The 13,315-nt window shown below is 36.4% G+C and overlaps 1 protein-coding gene across 5 annotated transcripts; it reads left to right on the forward strand.

Moving 5' to 3' along the window:
- The first annotated feature begins 297 nt into the window (after positions 1 to 297).
- Positions 298 to 10,312, forward strand: LOC131048610 (uncharacterized). Of its 5 annotated transcripts, none has more exons than XM_057982629.2 (3): positions 298 to 588; positions 8,714 to 9,969; positions 10,103 to 10,312. In XM_057982629.2, exon 2 carries the CDS (start codon positions 8,727 to 8,729, stop codon positions 9,945 to 9,947), a length of 1,221 nt encoding a protein of 406 aa, XP_057838612.1. In that variant the 5' UTR covers positions 298 to 588; positions 8,714 to 8,726; the 3' UTR covers positions 9,948 to 9,969; positions 10,103 to 10,312. The 5 variants fall into 5 exon arrangements, with proteins under 5 accessions (XP_057838612.1, XP_057838615.1, XP_057838614.1 ...); XM_057982632.2 differs by adding an exon at positions 8,300 to 8,447 and having other exon boundaries at positions 319 to 588; positions 8,598 to 10,312; XM_057982631.2 differs by having other exon boundaries at positions 319 to 593; positions 8,598 to 10,312.
- Positions 10,313 to 13,315: the final 3,003 nt, after the last annotated feature.

Raw genomic sequence — 13,315 nt, forward strand, 5'->3', positions numbered from 1 at the left:
AAATGACACCCAAAGAAGAATTAGAATAAAAGAATATTTTTTACACTAAAAAGATAGTATAAACTTTTTTATGTTACAATAATATAGAAATAGAAAAACATTTCATTTTTAAACGTCTAAAATATATGAACATCTAAATTAAATATAAAGAAACTTCAACAATCAACTCTATAAATAAACTATTTGAAAAAAAACATATTAAAAAATTTGAAAGACATACCAATCCAAAATCATCAAACAAAGGAACTGCATTAAAAAAAATTAAACACTATCAATAATTGTGTCGACGAGTGCAATTAGTTGTCCCGTAGACCATTCTTGATCTCCAAAATCATTTCATTATTTCATTTTCCAATAAACAACGACATTTGCACGTCGTCCATACGAACCAAGCATTTGGGTAACGCGTGGTGGATTGTGCAAACCGAGAAATGACTGCGAGAAAATAAAAACGAGCTTTCGTGAGGAAGAGCGAGAAAGAAAGTGGAAAGAGATGAGGAAGGGCAGTTCCGTTCTTTAATTACAATCCTTGCGTTCATTTGGTGAAGGAGGCGGAAGAAGGAGAGGAGTAAACAGAGCCCAAATCAGGTCAGGTGCCTTGGAGTGATCTTGCATTTGCATACTATTTTTTCCATCATTTATCGACTTTCAATTGTGGGTTTTTTAGTGTTTAGATTTGTTTTGGGATCTTTACAACATGGAATTTGCCTTCTCTTTTATTATTGTTTATTCGGTTTGGCCTTTTTTATGGGCGATCATTTTCCTCCCCGCCCACTTTATGATTCAACCCCCGGAAATAAAAATGCTCTTTTGGGTCCGATCGATCTTTAAATTAACGTGCCTTGAAGCCATTTATTTCTGCATATTCTGGTGTATGCAGGGCCTAGTTTGCGAGTTCGAACTCGAAGGCTACACAAATTAAACAATACTTAGAATGTAAAGTCCAAAACTCTTCTTGCTCTCAAAAAATGGGTCTCAATTGCTCAGGGGACGTTTCCACTGGGCTGTGATCTTAAACATGACTTTTATCTTTTTACAGCAACAATGGATTCAGATGACAGCCCTATTTTTAGGACCTATATCTAATTATGTTAATATTTCCATGTCTGTTTCAAGGACATCTATGGCAACGGTCATGGTAATGGAGGTTCTCTTAGCAGCGTGATTTAGGTTCAAATCTGCCCACTCTAATAAGGTGTATGGCATACATGTGACAAACATTAAGGTGTAACAGTTATGAGGCATTTTGGTGATCTATTGATGTCAGAAACCTTACAAAATGGGCATTTCCCAATCGTCCGAAGTATTGGATTTGGGATTCAAACCTTGGTATCTCTTTTACAAGTTATACCCATGTTTAGGAATCCTCGTCTCTATATTTTCTTTATTATTGAAGGGATTTTGGTGACGTTCTGATTTCAGAAACCTTACAAATTGAGCATGTTCCGAGCATCCCAAGTATTGGATTTGGGATTTGAGCCTCGGTATCACTTGTACAAGTTATATCCACGTTCAGGAATCTTATTCTTAAAAATGTGGTTCAAGCTTGCTTCATGACGGAGGAGCATCCTGCTGGTACTGCAATCTTTCATTGGACCAAAAAAAATGAGGTGTTTTGCAGTAACAAAAAGGCGAATAAAATGAGCCCTCTTTGATTAAATGTTGTGTTTCGCATGAATGTAGGCGAAAAGTCCTCATATGGAATGCAAAGGGTCATCGAATGGAAATGAAGAGCCACCGTATTGAAGCAAAGAGACCATAATACAAAGAGTTAGCCCGAATGAGAAGAGACAAGAAATGACGTGTTGGAAAACCAATCTTTAAATTGCTTTTTCAGTAATGAGATTAGAGAGGGGACTCTTGGGGGGGGAAAGAGCAGGGGACTCCTAAGAAGAAAAATGAGGGGCTTCTTTTCAGCAGGGTGAGATTCCTAGAGAAAGCGGAAAAATTGAGTTCAGATTTGATAAAGAGAGATCAGGTGAGTGAATACAAGTTTTGAAGGCTTGTCGTAAATTTTTCAATCTATGTTGTTGCTCACAGTTTCGTTGTGTTTTTTAAATTTAAACTAAAACTTTAGAAATTAGTCTTCATAATGCCTAAGGGATATGTGTATTAAACATAGGTTTTGGTTACTAGGACAAGACCACCATAAATTTGGCTCTCTATTCTTGACTACATCAACCGATTTAAAAGCTTGTTTGAATCCAATTTGTGAGAGAATATCCAGCTTAGTTAGGTTTGTAATCATATGGATTGTAATATTAGGCTTTGACTCTAAGAGTGTCAACATACCCCCCCAAAAGTGCATCATTATATTTGAGAGCAGGAGTATCTTGTAGGTGTGATTGAGAGAGTTAAAAAAATCTTCCAACAAGAGATTGTTGAGTAGAATGTAGAGAGAAAGAGGAAGCATCCTCCACTGAGTGAATAGTGGGTAGATGGTGCTTAGAGTGTTCTCGATCTTTTATTGGCGGGTAGAGAATAAAGAGTTGAAATATTGGTTGACATGAAAAAATGGTTTATGAAAAGTTGGAGCAGAAAGTTTGAGTTTTCAATGTCAGTTAGTGATTTAGAATTGGATTGGATGTTTAGGACAGGTTGGTTCTACAGTTAGACACATGCTGCAAGTGTACTAACAATAGAAAGAAGGTCACTTGAAGTGACTCTATGAGCATTTTGTATTGCCACAAGATTACTTATAGCGAAGGAAAATCTCTTTTAAGAGTGCTGTAAGTGTTTTAAAAACCGCTACAGGTTATTTGGCAACATGCTGCAGCTGTCTGGAATACAATCATTTTGTTTGACGACCTATATTGCTTTTGGCTATTTTTTGAATGCTAGAAATGTGGACAGCAAATAGGTGTCTTGAGTTTGGGTTTGATGGCATCTTGGTAGTGGTTCAAAACATCAGCATGGACTCTCAGAGCCATTTATCGATACATATGCTTGCTGTATGTTGTTTTTGGCCAATTCTAATATGCTGAAGGATGGCTAGGGCAAGATGATTTTGAAGAGACAATTTTGTCTTAGTGGCAGCCAGTTGACTTTGCTTTGGCTGTGGGTTACCTTGTCATGTTTTGTGATGATAGCTAGGTCAGCATTCACTTTCTTGTGGCAGGATGTTTTTCCTCATATATCCATGGCCATCTGCATTCTTTACTATTGAAATGAAGAAAACAAAGAGCACAAGGCTCTGACACAACAAATTTAGTCATTCATCTTCAACTGAACATTATCACATTGCAATGGCTTTGTAAAGCCTTTTAACTTCTAACTACGCTACAACTAACCAACAAGAAAGTAGTAACAAAATATAAGTAAAAACTAACATATAATAAATTTGGAAGTCAAAGAAATGATTTGATCATCCCCTTTGACATGAAAACTTAATTTAGAAGTCAAAGTAAACTTCTTAGGGTTGGAAGCTACCTTAGAAGGCAAGGGTTGAAACAAAAATCAGATTTGTAAGTATTACCTAGTGCACTTCTTCTTTGTTTGTTATTTCTTGAACCTTCGATGTCCATCTCATGTACAGAATAACCTCATCTGATAAGACCTTTTTAAGAAAGATCAAGCCAAAGACCATTTCAAGATGCTAAATGCTATTGCTCTTTCGTTAGATAAGCTTATTGACATGTTAGAGTACTGAAAGCCAAATCTCCATGGTACTTCGACAAGGCTTTGCTCAACCCCACCAAAGAACACTAGTACAACCCAACTTTCAATCAAAAATCTCTTTCAATGAGACACTCTTAAACCAGCCGAAAGTCCCCTCTTTTGGAATATGAAATCCTAAACACAAAAGCACAAGATTCATACAAAAATCAAAAACTAAATTTGAAATAAACAAAAGAAAACCTATTCTTCCCATGCCAAGTTTTTTCTTAGTAATTTGATGTTGAGGATAGCTGAAAAATAATTCTTGAGATAGTGACCATTGATAGGGAGATGGAAGTTTACTCCTAGGTTTTATAATTTAAATATGTTGGAAGTTAATCCTTAAGTTCTAAAATCAAAATGTGTTTTGTTCCGAGATTTTAAATATTTGATAAGGTCCTAGCCATAGAGGATCTACCTTAGTATATTGACTCTTCTTTTCACGATTCTTGCCCCCATCAGAACTATATCTCCAATTCTGAATTCCTTTTGTGTGGTCTTCCTAACTGTCCTCATTTTTACTAGAATCTGGTGTTTAGCAAACTTCTTGAGGGCTGACTCTCAAATTTCTTCTTCTTTGAGGATTTCATTAATTCTTCTTTCCAGGAATCAGTCTTTCTCCTCCATAAATTTGCCATAAATTTGTAAGTGGGAAGAAGTAAGCTAACTTGGAGGATGAGAGTCTTACCATAGACCATTGTAAAATATCTAGTCCCTAAGGATTCCTTGTGGATGTAATTATCCGCACGTAGGGTACACTTTAACAAACCACACCAAGTTGTTGGAGTTGAATCTGTTGTCTTCTTCACTATTATCAACAGGTTTTTGGTTTTAGATTCAGCTACATCATTTCTTTGAGAGTGGTAATTGGATTCAAACTGAAGAATTATACCCTTATCATATTCCCCCTTAGAGGTATTTTTTCAGATTTGGAAGCTGGATCATTGCCACACACTAAACAAGTTGGAATCTCAAATCTCATGAAAACACTCCCCCAAGAAATCTATTACCATTGCAGCTATAAATTTTTTGTTGGCAGTAGCTTATGGCCATTGAGTGTAATAATCTGTAGCTTAGAAGACAAATTTGTTTCCCAAGCCAAGATTTGGGTTTACCTCACTTACAAAATCTAATATCATTGCATAAAAGGTTACCCACTGAGAACAGCTGCTCAATGGCATTGGAGCTTTCTTCTCATGTTTGTCATGGATTTGACATTGGTTCTAGGACTTGACATAATGATGGACATCCTTGGAGATGGTAAACCTTTAATACCTTGCCTGAGTATTTGACATTCTATGGCATCTCCTGAGAAGTGTCCTTTCCTAAGAGTTGAATGAAAATGATGCATAATTTTTTCGGGTTCCTTTTTGCTCATAATTCTAAGGTATAGGCCTTGATGGTTTCTCCTTGACAACACATTGCCGCAGAGCTTGAACTAGGAGGACGTCAATTTGAAAACCTAAGTTACCGGTTCGGGTACGGGTGCAGGTGCAGATTCTCGGGTACGGCATATATATATATATATTTTATCCTTTCAAGTATTAACCAACAGTTGATACAATAATGCAATGTAGTTAAAGGAGCAATTGTGTAAATGAGGAAATGAAAAAAAGAAAGACTCATCTTTATTCCTGCCTGATGAGTTTTCTTGTCAGACTTGCAAGTTTTGGCAATTTTTGGTAAGTTCTTTTGGTATTACTTGCTGATAGATCACCACTAAACTCAGCAGCAATTTATTGGGTGAGTAAGTTGCCAAGTTTTTTAGCTGACTTGAAATTTTCAATGTGCTAGAGGAACTCAAAATAGGCACAAAAAGGGTAATTTATCTGGAATAATAGGAGAAATTTACAAAGAGATTAATTTGTTTGTACTAATATGAGAAATTGACTGCCATTTGTACTTTATTCATTACATATTTAAAATTGTCGATATATAAGTTTACAAAGAGATATATGCTCGAAGTATGGCATCTATATTCAAGTTTCTTAGCAACATATAGTTAAATAAACAACAAAGCCATGATTGAAGTCTACTAAATGTTTTCTGCTAGCTAGCATAAAAGATGTAATTCAAATTCAGTACTCTCTCATCCCAGAAATGCCTTACTCCTTGTTATCAAGGTTCACTGTGCTCTTTCTGATCACTTGCCCCAGCCACTGACTGTGCTGCAACAATCCTCTGTGCCTGTTCCTCTATTTCCCTAGCATCCAGCATGTCATAAATGCCATGTATTATATTGATCATGTTCTGCACCCTATTTTCAATCACACTCCCAATAGAAGGTAGGTAGCCAGAAATGGTGCCCACATTTACAGAAAAATCAGCTGATGAGGAATCTGAGTAGATTGTACAATAAGAGTTTAGGCAATTTCCCTGTCCCACTCCAGATGAGGAGCTGTTAGAAATTTGAGCTTGCAGAATCTGTCTCCTTAACTCTATCCTCTCAGCAGCCACTTGCAAGGCCCTCAAGATTGCTTTGGTAGTGTCATTGTTTGCAGCAGTCTGTTCCTCATGCTGACTGCCATTGTCAACAACATGTGCCTGACTCTCTTTGTTTCTACTGTCCATCTGATTTGCCTTATCACCTCAAGCCATTTGCTATGCACAGGCTCTTTTTTCCTGCTGTTGCACCACCTCTTCATTTGCAGGTTGAGCTAATCAGTTATCCAATACATATTTGGTACCTTATCCCTCCTGTATTCAGTAGTAGCTTGCATCACAGGGGTTACCATTTGTGTTGAATCAAGAGGTAGGGGAATGCAGGAAGTATTCTCTATCGACTAAATAGTCAGGATCAAATCTAATATAGCCATTGTTCAAGAAATTCCACAGCATAAGCATAGGTATCTTCAGCTGTAAGTTAATTTGTGGTGAAATACATAAGACTTTGACTTCACTGACGAGGTCAGTAAGGATTCTCCTTACATTTCAAAGCTGGCATCATTACTTCTTTTTGTTTTCCCCACAAGAACCCCGATATTTAAGTAGACATTATTTAAGTTGCATGTTAGCACCAATAAACCCATAATTGCAGGTCTATGAGAGCAAAGATATTGTCTTGTAGGTATCTATTTCCAGGCAGCTTGAGCAAAAGGACAATTGTAGAAAACTCAAAAGGTGTTTGATGGCTTCTCTTTTCCGCAAACAGAGCATTTATCAATGTCACATCCAACCTTAGGCAACATGAATCCAACAATATGATTTTGCAAAGTCAATAACCATCTGAAACATGCCTTTTTAGGTTCAATGCAAGATGACCAAATCACAGATAATCACCAAGCCCAGGCTCTAAGAGGACAAGTGATGCTTTACTTTTCATCAATCGCAGGTCAAACGACTGGGTCAGCTGCAAACTTATCACACAAATATTTAGATACTTTCAAGGAGAGATGGCCTCTAATCCATCTGATATCATTCCAAACTTTCATGTCAAGACTGAGAGTACAGCCTTTAGAGTGGGGTGAGAGAGTGAGGGGGGCAGTTGGGGAATTTCCAGAGTAGCCAGATGCACCTACGCTTCCCCCTAGGTGCATGTACCACCGTATCCGATACAGATACACGTATGATACAGTAGGTATATGCATTGGATACTGTACCCACATGTGCTAAAAACTGATTTTCTAGCTGCACTGGATGCTATGTGATTTGATTTTTAAAAAAATTGATGTGAATCTTTCTAAAATTAATTTAAAAAAATTTCAACTGTGCCAAAAAATATTTTATGAACAAAACCTGCATTAAATGACAAAGAGAAACAATTTTTTTTTCTGTTTCGGCTACCCATTTTTTCTAGGTGTTCTTCCAACACAACTGTACAGTTTTTTTGGCATTTTAAATTTTATAGATTTAAAATAATAATTGTTTATAATTTAATATTTATATTATGTTGCTTAAACTTGAAATGTTAAGAGATTTTAAAAATTTTAAAAATTATTCTTTAACTATAAATAAAACTTATTAATATAAATTTAATTGTTTATTTTTGACTATCTTATTAATATTTTAATTTAATATTATTTAATTAATATTTGCTTATTTTGTTATAGTTTTTAATTTTCCATCAAGATTTAAAAAAATTAAATGTGAAAATGATATTTTTAAAAGTTTAGATTATTATTGTTTATTAAATTCCTTATTTTTAAAATTTTAAATTTTACTTTATTTATTTTAGTTTTGATTTAAATGACATTTTTGTTAATTTAAGTATAGGTCCCGATTTGTATATTGTAAATTTTTTAAATCAACTTATAATTATTTATTGTTTTTAAAGTAATGAAAATCTCCTATAATAACTTAGAAAATTGTGTTAACTACGTGTGTATGTGTTTTTAATGAATGTTATATCCAGCCATATCCATATTAGAGATTTTCAATATGGCCTATACTGTATCTGTAACCAAATCTGTAACCGTATCCATGCCCATGCAACTTTGGGAATTTCAAAGCTTTCATTAAAACTGAATGAATGGGTTCTTAACTTCATTGTCTTTCAGGGAGAGATTTTTTCTTTTTAATTTATTTCAGCTACTCCATTGATCCCCAGCATGCATGTCAGCAAAGCTGCTGATGCCTTTACTAGCCCAGCCATTGGCAAAGCACCATTTTGCAATTAATTAAATTAACACTGGTCTCTTGACAGATTTCAAAGCCCTTGAAAAGGAGGCATAAATAGGAGAGTCCCCAGGCTTAAAATAGAATTAGTCAAACACCAAGTCTAGTGAGGAGAGTTGAAGAAGCTATCAAGAAATGAAAGATAGTTGTGTACGGAGACCCCAAACAAAATGAAAGTAATTTGCCTGCTTTGCTGGTTGAAATATTTATAATATTATTTTCCTCCTATATGAATTGTTAAAAAAAATGCACGAATAGGAAGATATGCTAGGTGATATTTTTTGATTTGGTAGCTTTTCTCAAATGACCAAAATATTTGGCCACAGGTCTGTTCAGTATTTACTTCTCAGTGGGTATGCAAATGTTTGATGCTCTCGTGATGGAGTCACAGAATCTTCCTGTAACTGACAGCTTGCTTGCTTATATCACTGTGCTTGCCCAGTTAAAAGGTAAAGATGCCAAAGGATGCAAAGCAATGCAATAACTCAAGTTCAATCAAGAATAAGCATGATCGGCATCATCCTTACTACAATCCGTCTCTTGAAGGAAGCACATCAAAAGATGGAGAAATTGATGCTCAAAAGAAAGAATGGGATGATGCTGTATGCCCCATTTGTATGGAGCATCCACACAATGCTGTCCTCCTCGTCTGTAGTTCTTATGACAATGGTTGTTGTCCATACATGTGTGATACTAGTTATCGACATTCAAATTGCCTTGATCAGTATAGAAAGCCGCGGTCAAATTGCCGAACTCTTGAAGCAATTATGGACAATGCAGGGACTCAAGCTTCGGGTGTAAGAGCTTTGACAAACTTTGATGAAATTGCTGGAACAGGTGGGCAAGGAAATACCAGAGTGAATCCTTCTGATACATGGGCATCAAGTTCAGAAGCATTGGAAGATTCACCGACAAGAAGTGCATTGCAGTCAGGGAGGACAAGTTCTAGACTGATAAGACAGGATGCAAATGGAGCAGCTCTTCTCATGAATACTCGGCATCATAGGAGTGGGACAGATGTTTTCCTGAATGATGACATTGAATTGAAATGCCCTCTTTGTAGAGGTACAGTGAATGGCTGGAAGGTTGTAGAAGCTGCTAGGGAGTATTTGAATATGAAGACAAGAAATTGTTCTCATGAATCCTGCGCTTTCAATGGAACCTATGAAGAATTGCGCAAACATGCAAGAACTATGCATCCCACAGCTAGACCAGCAGATGTGGACCCTACCCGTCAACGTGCTTGGAGGCATTTAGAACATCAGCGTGATTTTGGGGATGTTCTGAGTACTATACGATCTGCCATGCCCCGTGCAGTTGTGCTTGGGGATTATGTTCTTGAAAATGAAGATGGTATTCATTTTGACCAGGGGAATGAAAGTGACATTTTGACATCTTCTCGAAGTTGGTGGACAACATTCTTCTTGTTTCACATGATTAGTCCCATTTCTTCGCTTGCAGATGCTAGAGGATTTCCGGCAAGATGGAGGGCTGCAAGGAGGCAACTTGTATCTCCTGGTATGCTTTCAGTACAACCCATGTTGGCTGAACATATAATGGGTACTGATGAAGAAGATTTGGACAGTGTTTCAACTAATGAGGCAGCTGATAGTGCTCCTGGACCTATTAGGAGAAGACGATCAACAAGGTTCAGACCTGATAGTGAATTGCCATAAGTTGCTTTCTGCCTTAACGTTTGTGAGTGCACAAACCATCTAGTTCTTTACAAGATAGTGGTGGTGTTTTAAACTTTTAACTGTACATAATAGTAGGTTTTTGTTTGTTAGACCTGAATTATCATCCATTTAAAGGAAGCTCTTTATCATTACAGGCTGAAATGCTCCATATACTAGAAGCTCCTGTATATGAACATGAAGCAGGCCTGCCTTTGGTGTAATTTATTCTTTGAACCATTTTCTCTCGATTATTTTATGCAACTTATATAGTTCGACTTCGCAGGGAGCTGGATTAAAATGTCTTAATCTTATAAATGTGCATTCTTCATTGAATTTTGAAATACAATTGGTGTCATGATTATCTTCGGGCAGGTTCAATAGAATTAGAATGTTAATTATTAATTTAAATATTTTGTTTTGTTATCTCCCAGACGATTTTGACCTGTTGAACAGTTAATATGCATTTATGTTATGCAGCATTCTGAGATTTATATTAAGATATTTTGTGAGTATTTTTTGGTCTACGGAGGCTTGTACCTAACAAGTGTTGTAAATATCTCTATTTGCTTCCTTTAATTTGTGGATGGTCAATGCGGTCTCTTATGTCTCATAATGTGGCTTTATTGTCAAACATTCTACTTCTAGGACGTTAAAGGAGAAACATATCATTCCATCCGAATGATGACCAAATTAGCTGGTAATGATATAATCATGCTAGCATTCCATTTACACAACGTTGACATTTCAAACTGGAAGTGTAAATTGAATTCAATTACTCGGCTGAAAAACGGGAAAAACCTGACACAAATTAAACAATGCTAAAATATTAATAACATTAAACCATTGGTGTAAATCTATACAAGAAGTCATTATATTAGATCAAAGTTAAATCACAAGATAGTTCAAAAAGAATAAAATTAATTATTTGTTTTTCCCATTTTATAGCAGATCTGTTTAGTTATTTTATGTGCCTTACCTATAGATGGAGGGACATTTTATAGCAAGTACCGTGAATGAATCTTGCTATATGTGCTATTAAGTGATTACTTGTTCCGCACCACTAATAAAACCTATAATCCACATAAAATTTAATTTCAAAACATGCAATGGATATATATGGTTTCACATGCATCTTGATCCTTAAAATAAGAGAATGAAAATTATTACTTACTTTATGGAGGCACGATTAATTTTTCAATTGTAATTGGAGAGAGTAACTGCTGAATAGATTTGGGTTGAAATCATTAGTAGAATTTTAAATCCTTTATTACTATTTCCTTTGGGCATGTCAAGTGACTTTTTCTTTTGGCTTACGAGACAGAGGACCTCCTCTTCTTTTCATGAGAAACATTTTTTATTGGAAATTTCTGTATATGTGGTTAAAGACGCACTATTCACCCAGTGGGAGGTTATGTTATGCATAATTACGCAATTGTCCCGGGAGATGTAATATTTGACAATGGCCTTAGACTAGGTTGCAAAACTTTGTTACAATTGGGTTCTATTGATTTTCATTTTCATTTTCATTTTAAACAATACATTGGGGTGTGCAGATTTTTTTTTTCATTTTAAACAATATATACTCCAGACATTGCTTTTGTCTGGAGTTTGTGCTTGCCAGGTTGGACTATTTTGGCCTTGATTATTTGTAGGATATCATTGTAGCTCTTGGGTCACAACCATTTTTTTAGGGTAGTTTGGTAAGTAAATTTGTATGGGAGAATCCAGTAAAGTGAGACATTTATTCTTTTCTTATTGTAAAGTTTGATTTGAAATTACTCTTATCACAACATTATCGTTGAGAGCATGAAGTAGTGGAATTCTGAAATTGAGCTATTGTAATGATATATATCCAAATTTATCACTAGACCCTAACTCAACAAAGAATTGCCACTGTCCATTATTAACATAAGAGTTTTATTTTTGAAGGTAAGGGATGTTGCCTTCCACAGCCTATGTTGAACGCAAGGAATGAGGTAAGGAATATTGCCTTCAAAGTATAGCTACAATTTTCCATTTCTTTGAATGAATGCCCCTAACAATGAATTTGCAGGTTCTGAACGGTAGAACCAAAAGTTGACAAGAAATTAAACAATGCATTTCATATTAACAAGCACATTTCTAAAGAGAGAATGTGAATGCTTGCTGCTCTGCTAGGGTTTTTGCTTCCTAGCATTCCCGCCCTCCTGCTTGGTGCTGGTTCCTGATGGGATCGTTTGATGGGGGCCCTCTGTGGGTGTCCCCATTTTCGGGCCCCCTTCGTCACAGGGCCCCTGTGGATGCTTTGAGTCAGAAAACTAACACCCTGCTTGTGGAAGTTCAGAGATCTGATGTACTTCCCCCAACTTCCCCCCTGTATCATCGAGATTCCTTTTTTGCTGAAGAGGAACCTGCAAGCTTTGTGGATAAGCTATTAGGAGATAATCTCCTAAAATGGGTAAAGTTCCTCTACAGACTGAACTTTTGGAGTCTTGCAGAATCCAGGGCTAATCGGTGGAGGTCCTTGATGTTTTGCTGAATGTTGCCATTGCTGAACTCAACCTCTCTTTGTTAGGTAAGTTCCTAGCCTTTCGACCTAATATCGATTAGGTTAGAAAATGGATTGATTCTTATTGGAAATTAAAAGGAAGTGTGACTGTCAGTGCTATGGCCAATGGGTTGTTTCTTTTTAGCTTTGTCACTCAGGAAGATTTGGTTAAGATTCTCACGGAAGGTCCTTGGACTTCTGGTAGCAACTTCCAAAACTTCCTTTCTTTGTGTAAATGGAAACCAGGCTTGGATCTTGGAAAGGATCTTGGGGCGGTGACTCCAATGTGGATTCGTCTCCTTGGGCTTCCCCTGGTGTATAGGACCTTTGGTGTCTTTAGAGGAATTGCTGAATTGTTTTTGTAAGTTTTTGGTGGTGGACAAAATAACCCAAAATAAATCAATGCTCATCTTTGCTAGGATTTGTGTTAATGTGGCTGTCAACTCCATGGTTTGAGGACTCTACGGACTCGCCTTGGACTCTCCAAGACTCCTGAGTCCATTGGTGTGCCAAGTCGACTCGCCACAAACTCCCAAGCCAAGTCCAAGAGATTCCGGGACAAAGACTCCCGAGTCTGTGCTAGGAATCTCGCGAGTCTAATGTCAGGATTCCCGAGTCTTGATGAAGGATTCTTGCCGCTTGGTAAGAATGCCCAGTCAAGGTTAAAACATTTTTTTTTTTCATTTTTCCTCACTTTTGACATTTGTTATTGCTAAAAATAGGAAGATGTAGTCTTTAGTTTGTTGTTTTTAACATTTGGACATATGATTATATGTAATTTTGCAAACATTTATAAACATATGCTATTGTAATATATTTTAAAGTTTGAAACTATTAGTAT

The sequence above is a fragment of the Cryptomeria japonica genome, chromosome 9 (genome assembly GCF_030272615.1).
Source record: "Cryptomeria japonica chromosome 9, Sugi_1.0, whole genome shotgun sequence".
NCBI classification, from domain to species: domain Eukaryota; kingdom Viridiplantae; phylum Streptophyta; class Pinopsida; order Cupressales; family Cupressaceae; genus Cryptomeria; species Cryptomeria japonica.